The sequence below is a fragment of the Anopheles gambiae genome, chromosome 3 (genome assembly GCF_943734735.2).
Source record: "Anopheles gambiae chromosome 3, idAnoGambNW_F1_1, whole genome shotgun sequence".
NCBI classification, from domain to species: Eukaryota; Metazoa; Arthropoda; class Insecta; order Diptera; family Culicidae; genus Anopheles; species Anopheles gambiae.
Window position 1 is genome coordinate 524,832 of NC_064602.1, and position 24,583 is coordinate 549,414.

Consider the following 24,583-nt stretch of genomic DNA (forward strand, 5'->3'; position numbering starts at 1 on the left):
CCTCGCACACATAAATAACATGTCCCGCCGGCTGGCTTCTATGAAAATGTGGCGACTGGCTCTTCCTTCATTATTTTACCCGTAATCGTAACATTAGTTTAGTTTTTTTCTCAAGTTAGATTAGCTTGGATGTTACTGGAGTGGGTAGTGAAAGTATTGTACATTCGAGTCAGGTATTAACGGTCAAGTTTTGTTCTTTGTTTTTACCTCTGCTTGTGAATTTCCAACGAGATATTGCATTGCTGCGAAGAGACGGTTTTGTTGTGGGGTAGTGAAAGATATATTTCAACGGTTTTTTGAAACACACATTTAGATGAAACAAAGGGATTCAACGGAACATGCAAATGGGTAGAATTTGAATTTAAGCGAAATTGCAAATAACTGGCAACCAGAACGCATACAATTTTATTAGTACGAAGCTTTAAAATAGCAACATTTCTTTTTTTTATTGATTTTTATATAGACTTCGAGGACATAACACCATTGCGCACTTCTGTTATACCAAGCAAACGGTCCAATCAAATTTGGTTTCACATGTTGAGCGATCTTGCTTGATTGGGTTAATTTTCTTGCAGATAACATATCTTATCGTTTTCCTTTCATCGCCATCTTTGCGTTGATCGAGTAGACTTCGACTGTCATTCTTGTCTTTTTTCACACTCTTGTGATTTTCGGAACCAGAATTCGGTGCTGTGAAAAAACAGAACACACGAGCCAAGGTAAAGAGCAATTATTTAACTCGATTCCAGTTCCAGTGCGCTTAAAACACACGTGATTAACGTGAAGATTTACGAATTAATCATACAGGCAGTGGGTGGGCCAAAGTGTTGGAAAATACGCCTCACGAAGGACGACCAACTTACGTAATGTAAATTCGGTTTGTTTTTTCTTTTCTTCTTGAAGATGTCTGAAGTCGCTACCAGAATCCCGAAGCCCGTGCTGCGCGGCCTGCACAATGCCACCATCAAGCGCAACCTGATCGTGTCGGGCGTCCTCTGCACCATTGCCGTCGTTGCGATGAAGGTGATGCACAACGACCCCAAGGTGCGGGACTACGCCGAGTTCTACAAGTGAGTGCAAAATGGTGGTGCGGGGATTGGTTGCGTGGGCCCGTCCGCTCCTGGTCTAAGTTAATGTGGTTACATTGTTTTTGCAGGACCTATGATGCAAACAAGGCGTTCCAGCGCATGAAGGATGCTGGTCTGCTGCAATCGGTCAAGGATTAGATACGGCTGCCGCAGCATACTTTATTTAGTAACAGAGAGAGAGAGAAACAAAGAGAGAGATATGTATGATTCCTTGGAGACAGTTTGCAGTTGATTGCAATCCAGTATCTGATGGTAATCGTGCGATAAAAATAAATTCCGGTTAAACCAAACGAATGAGTAAGGGTTTCCGCTCTCGTGTAAGTGTAACCGGGATAATGCTAGTTTGTGGTTGATTTATCATGTCATCATGGGTCAATCAGTTCAATCTCGTCTTCTCCACATCGCTACGACTATCCATGCAATTAGGCAAAAGAATCCAGCACAGCCAAATTTGCTGGTGCGGTCTTTTATTAATTTAGTAACTGCTTCCCAGCATCGCAAGGGAGTGCAATAGAATATGTCGTATCCGACGAAAAACAGATGTAAGCTCTAGCAAATCCTATCAAATATGTCCAACATTTTCTAGAACATCTCAATAGAGTGCCATACGTTTGTCTTTCGCGCCTGTCCTATACGATAGATACTAGAGCACACCCTAAATCGCGCCGGCCCCGTATGTACGATCCCAAACTACGTATTGTTGCAAATCGTCCTGTGATACGCTGGCCTTCACCTTTGTCAAAGCTAATCGGAAATCCTCGTAACATATCGGTCGAACCTGATCCTTCGCAATGTCACCCAACTGATCGAATGGGATGGAGCGAATTGGGCCCATGGAAGCTTCGTGGCACAACACTTTCATGTCCGCACCCGAAAAACCTTCCGTAAGATCGCCAATGCGTGCAATTTCATCCGTTTCCAGGCTGTTGCGTTCTCGGTCCAGCAGTCGATTAAGAATTTGAATACGGGCCGACCGTTCCGGCAGTGGAATGTACAGTCTCTTCACCAGCCGACGGCGTGCTGCTTCGTCCAGCTCCTGCGGTCGGTTCGTTGCACCAACAATAAGAATTCGCTCGTCTTCCGCCGTTGCGGCTCCGTCCAGTTGTACCAAAAATTCCGTCTTCAAGCGGCGCGAGCTTTCATGTTCGGTGTCCGACCGTTGGCAGAGTAGGGAATCGATCTCATCGATGAAGACGACCGCCGGTTGATGAACAGCTGCCACCGCAAACAAGGCCCGCACCATCTTCTCCCCATCGCCAATCCATTTCGAGGTAAGCGAAGAGGCACTGATGCTAAAGAATGTGGATTTCGACTGCGACGCTATACATTTACCAATAAGCGTTTTGCCCGTACCGGGTGGTCCAAACAGCAGTATACCACGTGGTGGTTTGCGCAAACCGGTAAAAATATCTGGCCGCAGAATTGGCCACACAACCGCCTCCTTGATGATGGTTTTTGCGTACTCCAAGCCGGCAATATCATCCCAGGAAAGTGGTTGAAACCGGTCCATGATCTCGCTGCGAATCAATTCCACCATTTTTGGGTCGATGTTTCTCAACCGCTCATCGATCTCATCCTCCTGGCTGTCCTCGTTGCTGCTGTTATCGTTGCTATACCCGCGGTACTGTCCTGACCGACCATCATCCGAACCATTGTGAGGTGCTCCAGTGGAGCGATCCTCATTGTCAGACCGCACTGGACAGACGAACTTACTGCCAAGCATTCGCCGCCCTCCGAGCGTTTTGCGACCGTATGCAAATAGTGGCGCCTTGCCAGGCGGATTCGTGGTTCCGTATTTCTGTAAAATCGCGACAAAGAGAAATATGTAACCAATAAGCATTCGTCAAGCAACGCTCTACACACTTCACCTTCATGTTTTGTATGTGCAGTTCGTCTTTTGCCGTTCGGAAAGCACCACCACTACAACCTTCATGGAAAACAGATTTAGGTTCCTGATGATCTGGTACTGGTACGGCAGGTGGCGGTTTCGATGCCGGTTTGGTAACAGGAAGTTTAGGAGTGAATGCTGGATTGCCACCGTTTGCAAATACACGGCGTGAAATGTCCTCAATTACGGTATAACTGGTTGCAGCCGCAGCAGCAGCCGGTTGTTGTTTCGTTTCGCGATTATCAACGCGATTATCAATTCGCTGTTGGTGCTGCTCTTCGCATTGTTTCGATTTGTGCAGGATGCTCGCAAGTTTGGTTGGGGAAAGTTCGTCCTCACAACAGTTCTCGTACGATCCGTAACAGGCACAGTCCTCGCTTGGCAAATATGAGACCGGATCATCCAACGCCGTATCGGTGATTTCAAAGTCATCGTCAGCCATCTCCGACGGCTGAGTGTTAAGCAGCTCCAGCACATCGTCACAGTAGTTGTTAACGCCGTCGGGATTGGTCATTAAATCTTGGTACTTGTGCAAGCCTTCGCTCAGCAGCTGTGCTGATAGTCTTTCATCGTCTCTGGAAGCAAACAGTAGGTATTAAACTTGAAACTTAAATTTGATAAGCCGTGCGTATGTGCTTTTGCTCCATACATTTGCAGCGATTCCGTATGGAGCAGATAGTTCAAATTTCGCACATCGTTTACTGCTTGGTTCGGGTCTTTGTGGGACGAAGTTTCTTTCAATCTACGCAAACAGAAGTATATTTCCTCAACGTTTCCAATAGAGTCTTCCATTTCACAAGCAGAACTCTTTGTTGATCAACGGAAGGATCTCTCAAAACATTCACGCGCGCGCCGATTTTGTGCTTCTTTTTGAGGCACTGTGGAACGTCCACTGTACATGCGCGATTTATACATAATATAGCATTGCTGAACATACAAGAGGGCTTAAAAGCATATTCAGCACCGCTGTTAGGTAAATTCAAAAGTAAAAATGATCAAAAACAATCTAGATTGATTTAAATGTAAAAACGTTGTAAACATAAGGCAATTTACGAATATGATAATAATTAAAAATAATAGATAGATTCCTATGAGAAAGTGCCGTTGTGCTATTCGATGCGTAGAACACATTAAATGTCAAAATGACAACACATTTTGCAACGTTGGAAAATAGAAATTTATAATCTGTTATACAAACAGTTTTTAAACAAATTTTCTCTTTAGAAAGCTCAAATGAATAACATAAGCATACTGAAAAAAGTTGATGTATTTTTTAAAATGATGAAACACTTTATAACCCGCTGAAAATGATGAAAATCAGTGTAAATAATGTATCCGAATCGTTCGAACATCAGGGCGTCCATACAGCAAATGTGCTGCATGGGCGGCCATCCGTTTCGCCCGTCGTGTCGTGAATTTTGCTTCACCGTTCAAACGCTCTCGCTTACGCATACGCTTTTCGGCACATTCTCTCGCTCTAACATTCGCCACTGAAATGGAAGAGAAAGAAAATGGGAAAAAATGCAAATGGCGGTCGTTGTTATTGTTCGATTGTAACAAACGTACTGAATTTTCGCTAAATGCAGACTTTCCACGTACAGTGCAGCCCGTAAACTAGTAAACTATGTTTATTTGGCATCTGGCGATCGTGTTTTCGTTATTGTTTGGCGGCAACTGAGCGTGTAAAGTGGATATTTGTCGTCGCAAAAAGTGTGTCACCCTCGGCTTCTCGGCTGAGCAAGGCTCAAATGGGTAAGAAAGAGTGTGTGTGTGGTACACCCAGGCGTACGAGACCAGTACCGTCGGGGGGTCGCGTTGCCGTTCCGAAAATGCTCCGGGGGTCGTTTTTTTTTCGATGCAGTGGGTTTCCATTTCGCGTGTGTGTGCCAGCAGCCAGTCAGGAAAGTCGTGAAGAATTGGCCACTTTTTCCACAGCGAATGCTTGCACGCATTCATGTGTATGTGTGCGTTAGTGCGTGTATGTGTGTGTGTGTTTGAAGATCCCCGTCGGGAAGGAAAGCGGGATAACTTCCGTCCCCGTTTAGTGTTCAAGGGGGTGTCCACTTTTGATGTCCCCTCCGTGCGGGGAAATAGGTGATGGGAGGTAATGGTGATATGTCCTGATGTGTTAAATATGATTCGAAGCTTGTAGGCCGCTATACTAGAGTGCATTATACGATGAAACAGTTGTGTGTGAGTTGCTTTTGATCACGTTAGTGGTAGTGATAGTGGTAATGCTGGTGGTGTTGGTAGCGGTAGTATGTGGTTTTTCTGCTGGTGAAGAAAAGAAGAAACTTGAATCGAACGATTCACGTCAATGTTGGCCCACAAGCTCACAGTTCCTCCCATTATGGGCTGCGTTTGTGAAACAAATAATTTTCGCCCTTTCGCCTGGAACTAGGCAATCGGGATAGTATGCACCACACTTTCCGGGGGTCATATTTTGTTCAGCGCACCCAAAACCGTTCCAAACGGAAACCCCCTCACGAGAGCGCCATGGAATTATGGGTTGCAAAAGGAAAAAGAGAACGAAGAAATGCTGGAGTTCTTTTTGGTGTTTCGTGTCGTGACTGTCTCGCTCTGTCGGTCATTCCCGCGAGGGCTTTACCCGTCTCTGTCACACCGTTGGGTGAAAAGGTTGCTTGAGCGTGTGTGTGTGTGTGTGTTTGTGCACTGGAGCTTCCTGTTGGTGTGCTCGCGTTGTGCATGCGTGTGTGTTTTGTTGATTCGATTGGCAGTGTGTGTGTGTTGGTTACGAGCACGTATGTGTGTAATTGCTATCCTTCTTGACGGCGACCGATGTTTATGGTGTACACGTATAAGAGACGTATGAGAACGCGCGCGCGCGTGTTTGTGTATGTGTGTGTGTGTGGGTTGTTGGCAGAGTTGGTCGGATTGGGATGCGTGTGTGTGGTGTGGAGATGCGGTTCTGGTCATACAAATTTACCCACATTGCTATAGTGTCGTGCGTTCTTGCCCTTTGCGTGCGTGTCGCGTGAAAAGTAAACGGGACGAGAAACAACGTTGTCAAACAATGCAAAGCTAACCTCTGAACGATTTGGTAGGTGAAAATCTAACCCTGAGGTGTGTGAATCTCGGACAATGGGCATGCAGAAAGTGTATTTTCACAATCAAAGCAAACAGTGCGCGTGTACGCAATACGATCCCGTGTGAGCATCAGCTTCATGTGTAAAGCATACGAGTTAAGAGCTTCCACACATGTGAATAGATGCGAGTGTGTACGAGTGTGTGTATGTGCGTGCGGGTGTAGTGCGTAAGCGGCTGCTAGAGGGAGTAAGAAGTCGTTCTTCACAAGCGTTTGCTGGCTGTGTTTCGTAGGTCGACAAGCGCACCAAACACACATACAATCCAAGATACTCCTACATATACTAGCCCAAAGAATCGGTTCGTCGGCTGCTGCTGTTGACGGCGGTACGCTCAAAACATACGTTAGTGTTCCAGACGAAAGGAAAATTCTGCCTAACACATCGCCAACATCGTATCATAAAAAGCGTGAAAATGTGTTTGCTAGTAGCAACAACGGAGTATGCGTTGGCCTCGGGCACGTCGATAGGTTGAACACGAGTTTTCCAACGCATTTTTTGCTGCATAATAATCAGTTGTCAGTATGTGTGCGTGTGTAAAAAATGAGAGCGTACAACAGCTTGCGTGTTGTGTTGTATGTGGTTTAGGCGTGTATGAAGAAGTACACCTCCTCTTCACCTAAAATGTGTGGAAAATGCTTTCATCTCAGTTCAGGAACGTTTTAGTGTAGAGTGTATCGTTTTTTCGCCGATCTGTGGGCCTGCGAGATGGGATGAGATCCGACGAGAATGTAATGAAGATAATTTAATATAAAAAGTCCCGTTTCCGGGAAACTCTACTAGCCCCTGCGTGAAATAACTTGAAAAACAGGAAATCTTCCAGCGCACTGATTATGGAGCGGTTTTGCACCGTTGTGTGAAGAACGTGTGGTACAGGGGCATGTGTACGTTCGTGTGCGTGTGTTGAAGCGTTGCGGAGGTGTGTATGTGTGTGTGTGCGTGTGGGTATGCATATGTATACGACGAGGTCGCAAGGGAGAAAGAGAGGCGTGCGGTAATTTCGATTGAATGCAAGAGATAGAAAGAAAAAGAGAGAGTCGCAGTATAAGTGCGTGTTGATGATGTGTGTATCAGAAAGAGCGAGAGCGAAAGAGCGCGCAGATTTGTTGGCCTTCGGTTTCACAGCAGGTTGAGCATAGCGCTTGCTTGCATGTGTGTGCGTATATGCGTGAGTGTGTGTGAGAGAGAGTGCGTGTATATAGTGTAGAGATGCATCGTCCGTCTCAGTCGCTCCATCGAAGCAGGAATTCGTTCTCCTTTCTTGTCACAGTTTAAAATCAAAATGGCTGCTGCTGCTGCTCACATTTTGGCCAGGGGCCCTGAGTTTGTTGGTTGCTTGTTCACACTACTGAGCGAAATGCGCGATGTTATTGGAAAAAGAGGACGTACATCTATTTTGTAATAAATATTAAAGCGCCAGCAATGTGTAAAAACCATGGCACTGCGCTGTTGTATGTAGCGATTCATGATACTAGGTTACATAATATGATGCCGACGGAAGGTCCCCCGAAATGAAACAGATTTGACAGGAGCTTTTGAATTGACAGGGTCCACGAAGTTCAGGTTTCACTGTCGGGTTAGTTAAAACAATAACCTAACAAAAACAGCTATTTATTTGGATAGAAACCTCGTGAAACTGTCCAACGAGTTGCCAACAATCATCATCATCCTTTGCGCTTTGCCTTGTCTTTTTAGAAGCGTCTCTTTCTCTCGCACACGTACATGCCTCACAACTACACAGACTAAAAATTGGTCAGTGTATTTCTTAGCTTGTTTTGTTGAGGTTTGGAGGATGTGTGTGCATGTGTTGGTGGTGTGTATTGCGAACACCCCCTCTCGACAGGAAACCCGACATTGTGCACCAACACAACATCAACGCAGCTAATATTTTCTCGGCTGAACGATGTCGAGTGTGACCCATGGCCAAGGAGCTAAACGATATGTATCGATATCGTAGGAGCGCCATCAAGGCAGCCAAGAGGGCTTGTTACAATACCACACTACTACAACCATCCTCACACAGGAGGGCAACAAACGAGATCCCTCTTTTGGAGGACCGGTTTTTACACGCGAATTGGCCTACGTGCCGCAGCGGTTGCTTTGATAGTGTATATGATTAATAACCTTTTTTTTATTTTACATTCGAGACCGGATGGTAAAGTATGCTAAAGTACGACGGTAGTTCCCGCCTTTACGTGAGAGAGATTGCAACATAACGGTTGAATCTGTGTGCGCGCACGCCTATCTTTTTTGATAAGAGAGCAGTATAAGTGGCCCGAGAGCAGAAAGGCACGATAGATGCAGGCAGTATGAGCGAGTGAAATGACTATGTGTGAGCATTTCCTAAACACGCGCGTGTAATTGAATCCCGTTTGATGGTATGGCGATAGAAAGAAGAAGAAGCCTCGTAATTACGATTTGTTTACGATCAATTGTATCAGTGGTTGATTATGTATTTACACCGGCTCCATATCCTTGGAGGTGTTGGTTAAATCCGAGATCAACGCTGCGACATATCCTAAATGTTTCAAACCAATGGATGATAATGATCGGAGCGGAACGGGAAGCTGTGTCTTGGCGTCCTGGCCGTTCTGGAATGCATCTAGCATTGAATGCTGATAAACAATCAATGGCGCAACAGGTTGCGCCGGAGCTCTGTTCTCCAATCCCTGACCCAATGATGACGTGACAGATTTATGAGCGAATGAGTAAACAGCAAATGTGCGTATGTGTCGTGTTTTGGGTGAAGATTTCTCTTCATCCAGGGGCTCCACATTGCGCCAATTGTATATTCGTTCACGCCATGAATGGATGAGGGTTGTGGTACGAAAAAAAGGGAGACGCAGAGTGTATCAAAAGTTCACGTAATGTCACAGGTCCCCAGGGGTCGGGAAGAATTTTCGGATTTGAATAATCAAGGCCCCTGCGTCTTGCGTTTTGGCGTATCGCGTTCCGAATGCGATAGCCGCTATATACTTCTCGCTCTCACTCAAATACATACACACAAGCACATGGTCAAACATATCCTCCTGGTAGTTTTGGTAAAGTTTTTAGTTATGATGGTCAAGTTAAGAAATTGCTATGCTACTCTTTCAACGTTCGGGTCCATGGCTTGGGCCCTTGTTAAGCGAACAAACGATGGTTATTTGAAAAGTTACGTTCTTACCATTACTACAGAATGGCGGCCGATAGTGACGGTGATCAACAGAAACGGACAAACAGTAGTAGCAAGCGTAGAAATGCCGGTAACGAAGGAAGCCGAAGCAGAGGCTGCACCAACAGCAGCAGCAACAGCAGCAGCAACAGCAGCAATAGTGTCAGTGAAATTCAAAGCAATGACAGCACTTTAAAGGCGGTTGTCATATGCGAAGGGAACCTGCACGATCCAGACTTTCCGGCACGACTCGAAAGCCTGGTAGAAAGTCTCACAACGCTGGTGGAGGAAAAACAGCCGGACGAGGGTGGAAAGGAAAAGTCCGATTCCGGGAAGCTTACGGTCGATAAGGTATGTGTTGGGTGGGGATACTACGGAGAGAAATGAATCCAAATTTTAATTGCCTTTCACTTTGACATACTGCGTTTCACTTCTAGGTGGAACCATGGAACAGTGTGCGAGTTACCCTCTCAATACCGAAGGAAGCGGCGGTACGACTGCGGAGGCTCGCAGCCGAAGGAAACAGTGCACTACGGGCCCTAGGCATTCTGTCGGTGCAGCTGGAAGGAGAGACGGTTCTATCGTTGCGGTTAGCCGGGCAGCAGGAAATTGTTTTGCGGACTGGTCAGTATTTGCGTTGTTTCGAGCGATACAAACACTCGCATCTGTTGAAAGGAAACACAGGTAGCTAAATGTGATTTACGGTTTCATTTTGCAGATAACTCTGCGGTTGATGGAGCGGTTGCAGGAAACAGCACTGGCGGTTTGGGTGAGCTGGCTCGGGTTTTGTCCCAGCAGCAACAGCAACCCCAGCCAAATTCGTCGGGTGTCGTCTTGCAAGGGCATTCCCAGGGTGTCTACGCTCAGCCAATGATTCCGGCGCAACAGCAGCAGCAGCAACAGCACCTGCTACACATGCAACAACAGCACCAACTACAGCTGCAACAGCAACAGCTACTGCACGGCACTGCTGCTGTTGATGGTTTGCCCGGTCCCAGTACCTCTAAAGTCGTCCATCCAAACCTTCCGAAGCCTCTTAGCAATGGTCCATTGCCGATGGACACCGTGGGCGCTAGTGGAGGCGGGAGCGGAATATTCAAATCGCCAAACACTATCTGCCCGATGGACGGCAAGGTTCCAGCCCATGTGCCAAATGTGGTCGACGCCTGCGAATATCCGTTCGAAAGCATGACACAAGCAAGGGTAATACAGCGGCGCGAAAATACGCTCGGATTAAACAGCAGCGGTGGGGCGGTAACGGTTGGTCCGTCCATTGCCCCGGTGTCCGGTGTCGGCATAGGAGCAGTGAAACAACCATCGAATGGTTCGTTTGTACCACCGGTAGGCACTGGTGCAGTTCCACCACCGCCGCCATATCAATCCGCCGTCGGCACTGGAAGCGTTGTAGCGAAGGAGAACCTGGCAGCTGCTGCTCCGGCTGCGGTCGTCGGAACCACGATGCCCATTCCGGTGGGCACGGCAAGCGCGGGCAACAATGTGGCCATGTCCAGTCCATTGCTGGTGAATTTGCTACAAAATGAAAACAGCCAGCAGCAAGCCGGTCCATCCCAGCAGCAGCAGCAACAGCAGCAGCAGCAGCAACAGCAGCAGCAGCAGCAATTGCAGCAGCAGCAATTGCAGCTGCAGCAACAGCAACAGCAGCAGCTGATGCGCAGTGTAGGACAGCCGATTTTGAAGCAGGAACTGCTGATTGCCAGTGGTACTGGGGGTGGAGGTATGGTGAAGAGCGGGGTCATTCCAAACATCCCACCGTCGGCGACGATGTTGTCGCAGCAAGCTGTCGGCGGCGGTAGTCCGATAGTGCCGAGTGACAATGATACAAGTGTGCACGGTGTCGTGATGGGAGGTGGAGCTCTCAAGAGTGGTAGCACGGTGAACCATCAAGTAGTGAGTGTAAATCAGCAGCAGCAGCAACAACATCTAGTGCATCATCCAGTGATTGGCGGGGCATCCACGATGGGCGCACCCATGGTTTCGGCTAGGGCCGCTACAGTTTCGGTCGTTGCTCACCAGCAACAGCAGCAGCTGACGTTAGTGAACAGTGGCAGTCCTTTGCGTGGGGCTGCGCCCACAACAGTGCCAGGTGTGTCTGGCGTAATGCTCAGTGCTAGTAGTGTGAATAGAAGTAACAATATGACTGCGATGACAGCAGCAGTGACCACAGGTGCTGTGTCATCAGCAACCAATAGTAATGACAGTAACAGTAACAATCAGAGTGTGTTGAACGTGTCGCCTTCTTCTCTAGTAACTCCACCATTGTCAGTGCCTTCAAATAGCAACAGCAGTAGTAGCAGCAACACCACCTCCACCATGAACACCATTAAGATGCAAAGATATAGCCTCGTGGCGGGTCCATCGACGAGCGGTGGACCTGTGGCGGTGGGGATTGGCCCGGCCGTGAGAGCTCCACAGCAGCAGCAGCAGCAGCAGCAGCAGCAGCAGCAGCAGCAGCAGCAGCAACATCAACAACTCGCGATACCCAGTGGAGGTGGCGGTGGCAATGTTATGCTAGCCGCTAACAATCGAGCACCTGTGATGGGACCACAGTCGTCGCATGGTCATCCTCAGGGAATGCGGCCACCCCCGTCTCCAACAGCGTTCCAGCTGCAGGACCAAATGCAAATGCAGCAGCCACAACATTCCCAGCAGCAACTGAACCGTTTTCCAGTTCAGCAGCAGCAACAGCAACAGCTACCTTTTCGACAGCCAAATCCAATGCCACTATCGCATCAACAGCAACAGCAACAGGGACTGCAATCAGTCGGTTATACTCAACGGTGGCCAACGCTACCAATGGATTCGGCCACCAAGTCAGGCTACCAGGAGTTTGCACGCTTTCAGATGCAGTACAATCTCAGTCAACAACAATTGAACAAGCCCACAGCGGCGTTGGGACAACCGCAACAACAACAACAATCCCATTCGCTGGACGGCGTTTCACCAAGCGTTGCCACGTCCCCAAGCGTTGGTGCCGATTCGCTCGAGCTAGGCAATTGTCTGGTTGATCTGCCCGATCTGGCAAAGAACGACCTGGATTCGTTGCTACCGAGCGATCTGGACAGTGCATTTCTCGACACTAAGCTGGACGATCTAGACGATCTGGATCTGATGGATCAGCAGCAGCATCACCACACGCTGCTCGGTCCAGCGTCGTTGCAACAGCCGGCTGATATTTCGACTGTCCCGGGTACACTGCTTGGTGGTGCGTCCGTGAATCAGGCGGTGGCTACTGGACTTTCCGGGCTGCCGATGGGCGCTCCCGGCGGTGGTGGAACGACGTTGAGCGATGCGCAACTGCGCGAGCGCCGGTGGAAGGCACAGCTTCTGATCAACCCGCTAACGGGCGAGCTGGAAGAAACGCAAGTGGAAGAGGGTACTGAAGAATCGGAAAACGGTGGCAAAGCAGGTGGAAGGCAGAGCAGCAAGATGGGCGCGGTTCGTGGAAACGATTTCCCCCCCGAGATCCCTAACTCACTCTATTCGGACGACGACACTACGGGCAGCGTTGGTGGGCTTTCCTCGTCGCGGCTATTTTCGGATGCCAGCGATTCGGAACGTCCGTCGCCTTCTACAGCTGGTTCAGTAGCGATGGATGCTGGAAGCTTAGCACCGGGCAGTAACGCCAACATGGGCAATGCTGTGTATGGTGGTGCTCCCATTGTCCCTTCAACATCCGTTGCTACCGGAAGTGGTATTGGTAGCAATGTGACCAGTTCCGCCAATGTCGCTGTACCGCAGATGGTGGTAAGCACAGGCAAACCGGTGAAACATAAAAAGGAACGCGCGAAACCTGTAAAGGCCAAGGACAAGCTGAAGTCTCCGGTAGCAGCCAAGGACAAGCCCAAGGAAAAAACGAAAGCATCGCTTAAGACGGTTGTCAAGCAAAAGGCGAAAGTTCTATCCACCTCAGTGCTGTTAGTAGACGCAGCTGGGTCAGGTGATTCGCCGAGTAAAAACGGCACGGAACTCAAGTTGCGGCTGAAGCTTGAAAAACCAGATTCCATTGGCGTACGCGAAAGCGGCCTTGGCTCCCGTTCCGGTGGAATAAGTGCTCTACCGCCATCATTAACGGTTGCATCGACCGGAAGTATGCCTGCTGCGTCGGCAAACGCATCGGTGGACAGGTTAACGGTAGACAGCGATGGCACAGCGTTGCTGACGTCGCTACAGTTAAATCCTGCTTCCCAATCTCAGCAATTCATCGCTGCAACGTCGGTCCCCTCGGCAGTCACCAACGCCATGGGGAGTATCAGCGGTGGCAGCAGCTTTGTCTCTGTCCCGGCCCCGCTGGTTGCCAATGCGGCGGGAAACAGCGGAAATACCGGTAGCACAAACAGTATCGGCACTGCTGTGCAGACTTCATCTCCAGCAGGCGAGGAGTTGCGAGTGCCTCCGTTGCACATTAGCTTACGGGGTAAGAATTCCGTGGTGATCAAGAACTCCCGCAAAGATCGTAAGAAAAGCCAGAGCGGTGGCGAAGATGACAGCAGTGACGGTGGTGGTGTTGCGAAACGATCCACCTTCAGCAAACGTAACTCCATTGACCTCAACGCACCAATCTCGAGCATGGTGGCCGTAACGGCAGGCCCAACAGTATCATTATCCCCACCTGCTTATCAAAACCACACTGCTGGATCGTCCAAAATGACTGTCTCCGATGTGCAATCGAGCACCGACCAGACAAGCGAGGCACAATTAGGCTCGCAGAAGCGAGCCGCATCAGATGCAGGGCATAGCAATGCGACTGCTACTGGAGGCAGCAGCGGCAGCACATCCTCTGCCGGACACAGTCCGAACGGATACGTCTGTCCGGAGAAGAAGCGAAGACTCAGTAACGGTGGCAGCAGCATAAGTCTAACCGCGAGTGGTGGTACCATTGCGGCGAGCACTGTATCGACTGTATCCGGCACGAGTATAGACAACACCGCCAGCAGCAACAGCAGCAGCAGCGGTGCAGAAACAGCGTCCACGCCAACAACCGTAACTACCAGTGTGCAGGAAATTAATGACATCTACGAGTCGATCGTTACAACCAGTGAGAGCGTACCGATTGGTTCGACCAACGTCGGCACAGTACCTCCGACAAACTTGCTCCAATCGGCTACAAAAAACTCCAAGAGCTCCGGTGCGAATAATGCTAACAGCAATGGCAGCAACAACATAAACAATAACAATATCAATATTAACAATAATGGTGGCAGTTACGGTAAGACTCAAAAAAATCTCGTCAAAGCTTCGGTAGATGGGGTTGCTGTGGGTGCGGCCACTGCGCCTCAGTCGCAACCGGCTACCGTGGATGCCCTTCCGTCGGCTGCGGAAGACTGTAAGAAAGGAGATAGTGCAGCTGTAACGTTAGCTTCATCGCCTTCATCCTCAGCGGAAGCGGCGTCCGTCAATTCAGGCAGCACTACAGCCGAACGCAACAATATCATCACTACCACCATCATCACCACAACGGCCACCAATACAACCACCACCACAACATCTACCTCAAGTGAGAAATCCTCCACTGTTTTGGAAAGTCATCCTTCAGGGCAGCAACATTGCGGAGAAGAAGAATCGCCACAGCAAAATACGCTAAATAAAATTAACACCAGCATTGTACATCACGATCATCAGCATCACCATCATCATTCGGATCAGGAGCATCATAGTAAAAACCGACCACCGGAGCAGTTGCTGGTAGACGTACCGTTGGAGGACAGTGGAAAGAATAGCAAACAGCAGGACAGCAACACTGCGGATGGTGCCATTGCCGATGTGCTCCCATTGGACGCCCCACCACCGACTGCTGCAGAGAAGGGTACGAATCCGTCGTCTACGTCCAGTTCGCCCCATTCTCCTGGCACGGCAAACGCTGTGTGCACTACCGCTGGTAGTGCCAGCTCGACGGGAACGATGGCAACTGCAGCGACGGTAGCGGCGGGCGTTGTATTGGGTGTAAATCATCATTTGCTTGGCCATACGAATGTCCGGGGCTCACCAGGATCTCAGGCGCAGGGTGAGGATAGTGGCATTGAATCGATGGATGCACTGTCGGAGAAAAGTCCCCATCAGCTGTCATCGCATAGCCCGCAGGGCTCGCATAGCAGCAGTGGCACAGGCAGTAACGTGATGAACAGCAGTAGCAGTACAAACAGTAATAGCAGCACGCTAGAAGGAAAGCAAATGCCTTCCGTTGATAGTCCACAGTGTGATGAAAAAATGCTTGAAGGAAACGGTGCGGATGTTGTTGCCGTGCGGTCAGAGAAAAGCGGTTCACCTAAGGACGGAAAAGAGCTGGCCACTACACCATTGTTGGATGGCAGTATGGAGCACTACAACGATATTGAGGCGGCGTTGGCAAAGATGGAGGGTTTAAATGACCTCGCGGTCGCGATTAGCTGCAGTGGTGCCGATGCGAAGCTAAATGGCGATCATTCTATACTGCTAAAGCCGGGAGATTTGCTCGATCACAATCATCACGAAACTCTGGAGAGCATGGATCAGACGAATCTGAGAAAAATTCTTGACATAGACGTCGAAGATGATAGAAAGCAGCAGAGTATTATTGACCCTGAAAGTCTATTGAACGATGTCACCCACTTGAACACCAATCAGTCATCGGAGGAAAAACAGGGCATTAAGTTGACGAAAGATGACGATACAAAGATACAGAACCACCACCAGCATCAGCAACAACAGCAGTTACTTTCCGATACTACGATGATTAAGAAAAAATCCGTTGCAGAAAAACGTGATGCCATCGGGAGCAGCAAGACTAAAACATCTGTAAAAGCGGCAGGCGTTGCTGGCAGAGAAAAGCATACACAGCAGCCGCAGCAGCAGCAGCAATCACAACAGTCCCAGCAGTCTCAGCAGCACTTGTCTCCATCTGAATCCATCGAAACGGAAGGCAAACTACTCGCTAAGCACATTGTTGGCAACAACAATCTTCCGGAAGAGGAACACAAAATGTCACCGGTCACCACAAATGCAGCTCTCGATGCGAAAGTGTCCAGCGATGTTGACGGAAGCATCTCTGCAACACAAAAAAGTGTCGATGAATGCGGCAACAATAGTAAAAATATCCCTAGTGTGAAAAGCGAATGTGATAGTAAGGTAATAATGTTAGTGGACGATAAAAAACTCTTAGTTAAGTCTGATCCCGACGAGGCTATCGTTAGTAGTGTAAAGAAGAGTTTAAGAAAATCTTCTGACGAACGGCAGTCAGTTACCGTTGTCGCCACGGCTACCACACCGGCTGTTTGTACTGCTGCTGCTGCTGCTGATGCTGTTGCTGTTGCGCCAGTAACCGCCGAGACCACCACCTCCGTTACTGAGAAGCTTGAATCATCGTCATCATCATCATCATCTCCGACGCCTACAGCTGCGCAGCCATCTGCCACGGCAAGTCCGGTCGAAATGAAAGCGGATCCAAAAAGTCCTGATTCGGCTGATCCGCACATCGATCTGAAACCGCGTCATGAGCAACCACCGCTGTACAGTTATTCCAGTGAAAAAGCGCGTGAAAGACGTACGGCCGCTGCAGCTAGTGATGGAATTCAGTCTTCAGCTAATGGGAGCGCTCGGAGTGATGCAAGATCTCGTAGAAACTCGTCCGTGACATCGTTACCTGCCGAGGGTAGTGAGACCCATCCATCGGTTGATTCTGAGAACGAGTCGCCTAGTAGAGCACCAGCGAGTAAAAAGTCACCATCGGCAAACAGCACTGGCATGGAAGACGATAATACCACTATTGGAGGGAGTAGCACACGCACCTCGAAAGCAAGCGAACAATCGGGAGCTTCGAGCAAAAGTGCCGCCGATGGTCATTCGACATCCGAACAGCAACAGGGTAAGGAGATGCTAACTCAGCTCTCCATTGAAATCCCATCGAACTCGGATAGTGGAGAACATCGGATTCGGACTCGCGCATCCAGCAAATTGGAGAGTCCGCTGGAGCTTCCACCACGCCAGAGTCCGTCAGCGGCAACCTCAGTGGGACATGATTCGCATGGTTCCTCTGCTGTTGCAACCACTGGAGCAGGAGCCAGCAACGCCACCCACTCAGGGAGCAGTGCAATATCTGCGTCTAAAAATTGTAGCTCAGCAGGAACGGCTGGCGGTACTGCGAAGCAAAACGCTTCTGCTGTCACGTCCAACGCTGCCGGGGGCGGCAGTGTAGCCACAGCAGCCGGTGCCACTATTGGCAATGATCGGCAAAGCCCTAAATCGGCTGCAAATGCGATCCGACCGGCAGCCGCGAACAAACGGAAACGGCAAGGGTCGGAGAGCTCCAACCAGTCCGGAGTTAGCGATGATATTCCGACGCGTGCCAAGAAGTCCCGTAAAGCAACGACAGCTACCGACCCGGGCACGGCCGTCCATTCCGAAACGCCGAAGCCTGCGCTACGAAGATCGGCAGATAATACGCTCGCCAAGGGTCGCATGTCGAGAAAGGCGGCCAATGCGGCAGCCGCTGCTGCTGCCGCGGCAGCAGCCGCCGCTAGTACAGCACCACCGACGGTTACTATTGTTGCGGATTCCTCCGACAGCGATGAACCTTTGATCGAAATCGCGGGTAAAGCTCGAAATTCTAAACTAACCTCCAAACTCAGCTCAACTTCTACCACTAGCAATGCTACTACTTCTCCTACCATACAATCTTCTACTGCTACTTCTTCTATTACTACTTCTACTATCGATTCTACTACTGCTACCACGACCATCAATACTATTCGCAACAACAACCACACCAACAACAACACTTCGACTACAAATTCTACTTCATCTTCCTCAACCTCGTGTAAAATCCTAGCAGCAGCCGCAGCAGCCGCAGCAGCAACTGGTTCTGGAGATAAAGGTGCTCATTCCGCCGTTTCGTCCGGTGCCAGTGAAAGCACTATACCACCGTCATCCGCCTCGTTGCCGAAGGGGACTGCACCCACAACGAACCAGTCGACAAGTGGGGGTGGTGGTAGTGGCGAGAAAGAAAAATCACTTCGCAACCATCACAGTAAGAATGCGTCCGGTGTCAAGCAGCAGGGTGGAATTGCGCCACCGCCGTCTTCCACAGCATCGTCTCCTGAGTTGACCACGAGCACCATGACAGCTGCATCTTCCATCACACCCACCTCGAATGCCACTGGTAGCAATGGACCCACGCACAACGCCAATGCGAGTCCCGGCAGTGATAGTGCTGGCGGTGGTGGTGGTGGTACGCAAAAATCCGCCACAAACAGCATTGGTGGTGTACCCTCAACTCCTGCAACGGTGGGTACTTCTGCGGATGAGAAAATCAGTACACGACGCAGCGTACGCATGACGTCATCGACGCTTTCCACGGCGGCGATGAACAATAAGGCAAAGGCTGCGGCGAATGCTTTGCTTCAGCAGAATTCCACCGCTGCTACAACCAACAACATCGACAGTAACCATCACGGGAATAGTACCACTGTCAATAATAATGCCGTGGTGAACGATGTTGCTGGAGCTGGCGGTTTATCAGCTGCCGCGGCCGGTCATGCGGACGGAGCCTCATCGGGTGGATTGAGTTCGGGCGGAGCCAATGGCAATCATAGCAGCAAAGTGGTAAATCATGTGAACCATCATCACGTGGGAACCGGTTTGAAGGGGTCCGGAACTTCGGGTGGGGTAGAGGCCATCGAAACCGGGACTGCGACAGAGCTGCGCCGTAAAACGAGAAGTGCAGGTATGACAGAAAGCAGCAATTGCGATACGAGTAGATTTGCTAAGATGAAAAACGTTTCTATTTCCTCCTCTCAACAGCTGGACTCGAAGTCACCGTGACTGAGGGACGTCGAAGAAGGATCTCCCGAGATAGCAAGTGACCAACAGTTTGCGCCTCAGCCGCTAGCGACGATGAGCAACGCTATCGGCATAGGCCAGAAGGTATTATTACCTGTGCCCGCTGCAACTGTGTCGATGATCATCATCGTAACGATTGTCTGACGAGTGTCCATTGCACGGCGGTCAACAATGTTGGGCCAGTTTCAAGTGGAACTGTTGTGATGGAAGGTGAAAGTGCTGAAACTGAAGACGGGCAGCAGTACTTTGCTGAGCAGAATGAAGTGACGGTCGTGGAGTGTAACGATGTTGATCAGAGCGGCAGTGATGCAAGCTGGCACGTCGATGAATCTGTTGGCATGTTGCATAAAGAAGCTGAGGCGCAAAATCTACGCGAAGTGGCGCGGAAAAGAGGCGTAAAAGCAGAGATGACAAAGCCAACCCCTAGCTGCGCCGCCGGTAAAGCGCTGTTGAATGGTGGAGATAATGCTTTGGCTGCGGGATCCGGCACTTTGACGTGTCGTAATGATGATACTGCTGGTACAGGTGACCAAGTACGATCAGCGGCGAAGGAAACCGGAGGCAACGCGGAGGACGAAGATTCGTACGCCAGTGAAATCATTCTCACGACTAACAGCGACTGCAGCCTAGACGAGTTCGTGTCGTCGGATGACGATAGTAACCTGGAAATATCTGTGGTAACTATTTCACTATACTGAATGTGTGGGTAAGGAAATGAAAGTGAAGGAGAATGCAAACGGGATACAGAACCTTTGTGTTTGCATGTAATTAGGGTAACAACGAATACCCTGTTTCTAAGGATTCCAGTGCTCTATGTTTTTTTGTGTAGTGTGATTCCGTAATTTTAATTCTTTGATTTTGAACCATTTTTAATTGTTTCCCCTTTGTGTATGAGTATAGCATTGTACTGTGTTTTGTACAATTCATTTTTTGAAAAAAGAAAAAAAAAAGATATATTTATTTTTCCCCTTTTATGTGAACGCTTCAATCATATTGATGCTTTATTCGTTCTATTGCTGCGTTGTCTCGGATTGCGACATGCGATATGAGTTATCCGAGCGGATTGGAATTGTGATTTCGTTTTGTCAGAGTTTGATGATCGATATCTAGTAAAACCCGATGGAAAATCAACATTTGATGAAAGCACACCTTCAAAAACTCAAAACAAAAACAAAATACAACACAACTTTTGGCTTACCTAATAATGGCAGCAAGCATGCTTAATATAAGAGAGCTGCTGTTGGAAAAAAGTGTCTTATAAATAGCGTTAGGGATATAAGAGTCATGATGATAAAACCAAACAAAAGATTATTGCGCCTGAGGGTCCTTAAAATTTGCTAACCAAGAACCAAGTTAATGATACGAAAAACAAACATTAGGTACCACATAGGAAAACGAAGTTTTTTTTCGCATCTGGTTTGCTGTCGAAATCGGAGGATGGCGGGTTGGGGAAATGGTGAGGAAATTAAATATAGCAGAGAGCGATGAACATCGTTTACAAATGTGCAAGTGGCTGGAGTTAGATTGTGGCGGGGAAAAGTGTGGATCAGTATTGTACCTTCGCGTCATTGAGCGACGTCAACTTATACGCCATCGTTTACACTCAAAGCTCAAAACGGTTCGCTTACTTTTTAAATGTAAAAAACCTATTTTGTTTTTTTCTATGTCTCATCTCTGAATGATACCAATTGCAAATGGCATTGGTAAAATCCGATCGTTTAAATTGCACCTCCAAGATGATCTGTCTTTGAACACTCGTATATTGATTTAGAATGGGAACCCTTACCTTTTGATCTCAAGGTGCGTTGAGCTAGGTTTTGTTTAGTAATACACGCGGATTTAAAATGGAACAAGCGAAACGGATACTACAGAATCACACAAACAAACAAACAAACAAACAAATAAATAAAAACACACACACACATATTTTTTTTCTCTCCTTGCAAAACACACACGCAACACTGACGCGAGGGTGCGTAAGAATATAAGGCACTATTAATTTCTTATGCAAACGACTTTAATAATACTTGCTGCACGCGCCCTATGTGGAAAGGAATCGCTCGAAAATGCTTGTCATTATGCTAATATGTGCAATAAAGAACCCCCGGATATCAAAGGCCAGGGGTATATAGAAGGAGATGATTGTAGTGATGTTGAGCATGCATTAAAATCTTTGCTAATCAACATGTGAGACTGTTTTTATTTGAGCGATTCTCGAATACAAATGATCATTTCTCGAGCTTTGAGAGTGCATGTGTAGTGGATAAAAAACGATGCTTTTGGTTTAAACAGGACGAGTCGATTTGTGTGTGTGTGTTTTTTCTTTCATCTCTGTTGCAATGCTGTTCTTTTAGAACAGATAAATCATCTTTCAGTAATTCGATACGGAAACTGGTTCAAAACAGGGGGAGCGTGGTGTTTCTACAACTGAAGTATAAGCTGGGCTCGATCTGTTAAACGGTCAGAATGAGATAACATATGGTGGGACAGAGGCAACAAGTAGAACACATGTTAGAAAGCAAGATAATAATACACAAAAACAATTAAAAAAACACAGACACGTACATATTCACATAAAAAAACACTCAAAATATCGCTACAATAGCACACGTTAGCAGCAGACGCGTCAACACATTAATGCACGTTTAGTGCACACAGCAAGGGAGAAAGAGGGTAATGAGCGGATTAGAAAAAAAAAACACGATTATAGTTTAAAATAATTTATCCGTATTATGTTTAGTTGAATGTGCGCGGCGTCGGGGGAGTAAGTGCGTTGAGCGCGTTTTGTGAACGAACCGCATTGGGTTTGGCTGGTGCGGCGGTGGTATGTAGTAAACAGAAGCGGATGGTAGAATTAGTTTGGGGAGGGAAATTGTCGATGCATCCAATCGTCAGGTCGGACAGCCAGTCAACTAGAGTGCGTTAGAAGTGTGATCAGAGATCGTTCTGAAGATGTATGGATGTATGACGATGACGATTTAGCCAGTCGGCGCGGTACAGTGAACAGGGGGTTAATATAAAACAAAACAAACGAGGGGAGGGAGATATTTGTAATGATGAGTGCAGGAATGCTGCAGAGCTTAAAATTTGATTGTGTATATATAGGTTTATTATCAAGTATAGGTGCACAGCAACAAGTAATATTGAGGGAAAAAGTAATCCGTTCTAAGGACGGTCACAGAGTTTTTCTCCATAGCCCTCCTTACTTTGTTTGTTTAGTAAACAATATGCACACAGCAGACCCATTTTCACACACTTTCTCTCTCTCTCTCTCTCTCTCTCACACACACACACACACATACACATACACATACACACACACACACACACACACACATACACACACACACACACACACACACACACACACACACACACACACACACACACACACACACACACATACACACACACACACACACAGGGAGAGACGAATTCTTCATACTACACGTACTATAAAGTCATTCGTTCACTGATACGGTTAATAACTCACTACTCGACAGGATGAAGCTAACAGCAGCTAACGTGCTAGTGTTGTCGTATAAGCATTGGCGCTGGGTCGGAAACGAGTATATGGTGTACTGCCATTGCAGTGTAAACCCGGTTATATTGCACACACGGTAGCAGAGAGAAAGCTACAGCACACATCATACCTATTCAGCTTCCGACGGTATTTGGCTCGTGGAAGAGGTAATCGATACGATAGGACGATAAGAGTAGGTTATTTGTGCGGTTAAATGTGCGTATCGATCATGCTCATGTTTGCTCGATCGTATACGAAGCACAGACACATTAGTTTGGTTTTACACGCTTCGGCATTCATGTTGTATTCGAAAGAATTGCTAGCATAGATTTGCGAACTAATCATGCTGCATGTGCCAGCTGCCACAGTGCAAATAAAGAAACAAAGAATATCCGCTCCATTTTGTTGTACAATGTCAAACGACTTTATTCGCATCATCATCAACCCTCACGTATGGCGAATGGTAGTGTGCTCTCTATAGATCTTAGCGCTGACACATTTAGGGACATGATCAGCACGATCGGCGACGAAGGCTTCATGTTTCATTTTTCTTCCGACGGAAGCTGCTTGTTCGAACTCTTCCGAATGATAAAATTCATTAATTCTTGAAATAGGCCAAACTTAGCTAGCTATCTGTGTGTGTGTGTGTGTGTGTGTGCGTGAGTTCCCAGATTTTCCCTTCCTAATTGTGCTTGAATGTGCAACAAAAGTTGTATTTCTTTGTGTATGGAAGAGAGCATACGCATCGTTGCTGGTAGGAAAGGACCAAAAAGATTGAGAATACGGTGAAACAGAAAAAAACAGAGATAAATATAAGTAATCTGCAGATGAAAGGGCTCTTTAGTCAACGCGAGTTAAAAGAGGGCTAGACATTCTACAGTACACCTATAACCTTATCTTTCTGAGCAAGCAGACAACTATGTTCTGCCGGGATTTCCGTCTCCTCCTTCTTGTGACCATGGTTGATCACACTGTGTTGTTTGCGCTGGTTTTTTGTTGGAGTTTTATGTTGCTGTAATATATCGTTTTCATTGCCATATAAGTTGCGCGCACCATTCATTAGTGACACAACCTCTTGACGGGCGGACGGGAACGTACACAGAACCACGTTCTGCTGCCGGGTAATGGGTGTTATAGGAATGGGAAAACATTATGGGTCGATCACACATATGCAGAGGAATGTAAGTGCACTTCCACGGAAGCTCGCACATCCCGCTTTGCTGCAAGGACACAGAAGCTTATATTATGCGTAGCACAGATTATACAAACATTAACATTCACAAAAATACACCTCATAACACACACACACACCCAACATTCATACACCCACATACCACCCACCCCGAACGGAGAGTAGGAAAAGAATAAAATGTGTAGGACGCGTTCGTACGAGCATATTTATACATATGTATATGCAGAGCAATATACGGTATGTACGGTATGTGTATAGGTATATATCTATATATATATGTATATGGGATGCATAAGAAAACAAATGATATGCGAATGAAGTAGAAACAAGGGAAACAGACACCACTCTGTAAGTGGCGAATGGTAAAAAAAAACATAAGCATTAAGCATTGTAAGTATGATAATAGACAACGGTACACACAAACACTTGCACCGTATAGTGCTAGCAGGAAAAAGAGCATCAATAAAAATGCATAAGTCCACTAAAAAACACCCGGATACGAACGCGCGCCCCCTTCATCCCCCATTCAGCAAAACACGTGAAAACCCCGTAAGGATAACAATTGTAATATTTGTAGATTTGTTTGTGAACAGGTTGATAATCTAAGCTCTATACATATAAATATTGTTGAATAGATATATCATACAATTGTGTTAAAAAAAGAACAGAAAAGTTGTTTTATTTTAAAAAAGAAGTACACAAAACCTGGATAATAATGAATAAAATATAAATAAATGAATAATGAAACAAAATTGCGGCAGAATTACTTGTGCGTCAACACGGATTTCCGAAAGGTGCAGTAT

At 47.5% G+C, this 24,583-nt stretch overlaps 3 protein-coding genes across 9 annotated transcripts; 2 read left to right on the top strand and 1 right to left on the bottom strand.

Annotated features, from left to right (window-relative positions):
- The first annotated feature begins 579 nt into the window (after positions 1–579).
- Positions 580–1,429, top strand: LOC4578263 (cytochrome c oxidase subunit 6C). Of its 2 annotated transcripts, none has more exons than XM_001237969.3 (3): positions 580–719; positions 904–1,070; positions 1,157–1,429. In XM_001237969.3, the coding sequence occupies exons 2-3, from the start codon at positions 904–906 to the stop codon at positions 1,224–1,226; spliced, it is 237 nt and encodes a 78-aa protein (XP_001237970.1). In that variant the 5' UTR covers positions 580–719; the 3' UTR covers positions 1,227–1,429. The 2 variants fall into 2 exon arrangements, with proteins under 2 accessions (XP_001237970.1, XP_061509265.1); XM_061653281.1 differs by having other exon boundaries at positions 685–810.
- An 81-nt stretch (positions 1,430–1,510) lies between these two features.
- On the bottom strand, positions 1,511–3,848 carry LOC1278195 (fidgetin-like protein 1). The gene is made up of 3 exons (XM_317745.4): positions 3,626–3,848; positions 2,957–3,551; positions 1,511–2,886 (listed from the first exon to the last, which is right to left on the bottom strand). The coding sequence occupies exons 1-3, from the start codon at positions 3,766–3,768 to the stop codon at positions 1,744–1,746; spliced, it is 1,881 nt and encodes a 626-aa protein (XP_317745.2). The 5' UTR covers positions 3,769–3,848; the 3' UTR covers positions 1,511–1,743.
- Positions 3,849–4,445: 597 nt separating this feature from the next.
- Positions 4,446–24,532, top strand: LOC5668250 (serine-rich adhesin for platelets). 6 transcript variants are annotated; one of them, XM_061653286.1, is made up of 6 exons: positions 4,446–4,728; positions 9,258–9,585; positions 9,672–9,858; positions 9,953–17,818; positions 18,056–18,949; positions 19,027–24,532. In XM_061653286.1, exons 2-6 carry the CDS (start codon positions 9,259–9,261, stop codon positions 19,086–19,088), a joined length of 9,336 nt encoding a protein of 3,111 aa, XP_061509270.1. In that variant the 5' UTR covers positions 4,446–4,728; position 9,258; the 3' UTR covers positions 19,089–24,532. The 6 variants fall into 6 exon arrangements, with proteins under 6 accessions (XP_061509270.1, XP_061509271.1, XP_061509266.1 ...); XM_061653287.1 differs by having other exon boundaries at positions 18,059–18,949; XM_061653282.1 differs by having other exon boundaries at positions 9,953–18,949.
- The last annotated feature ends 51 nt before the right edge of the window (positions 24,533–24,583 follow it).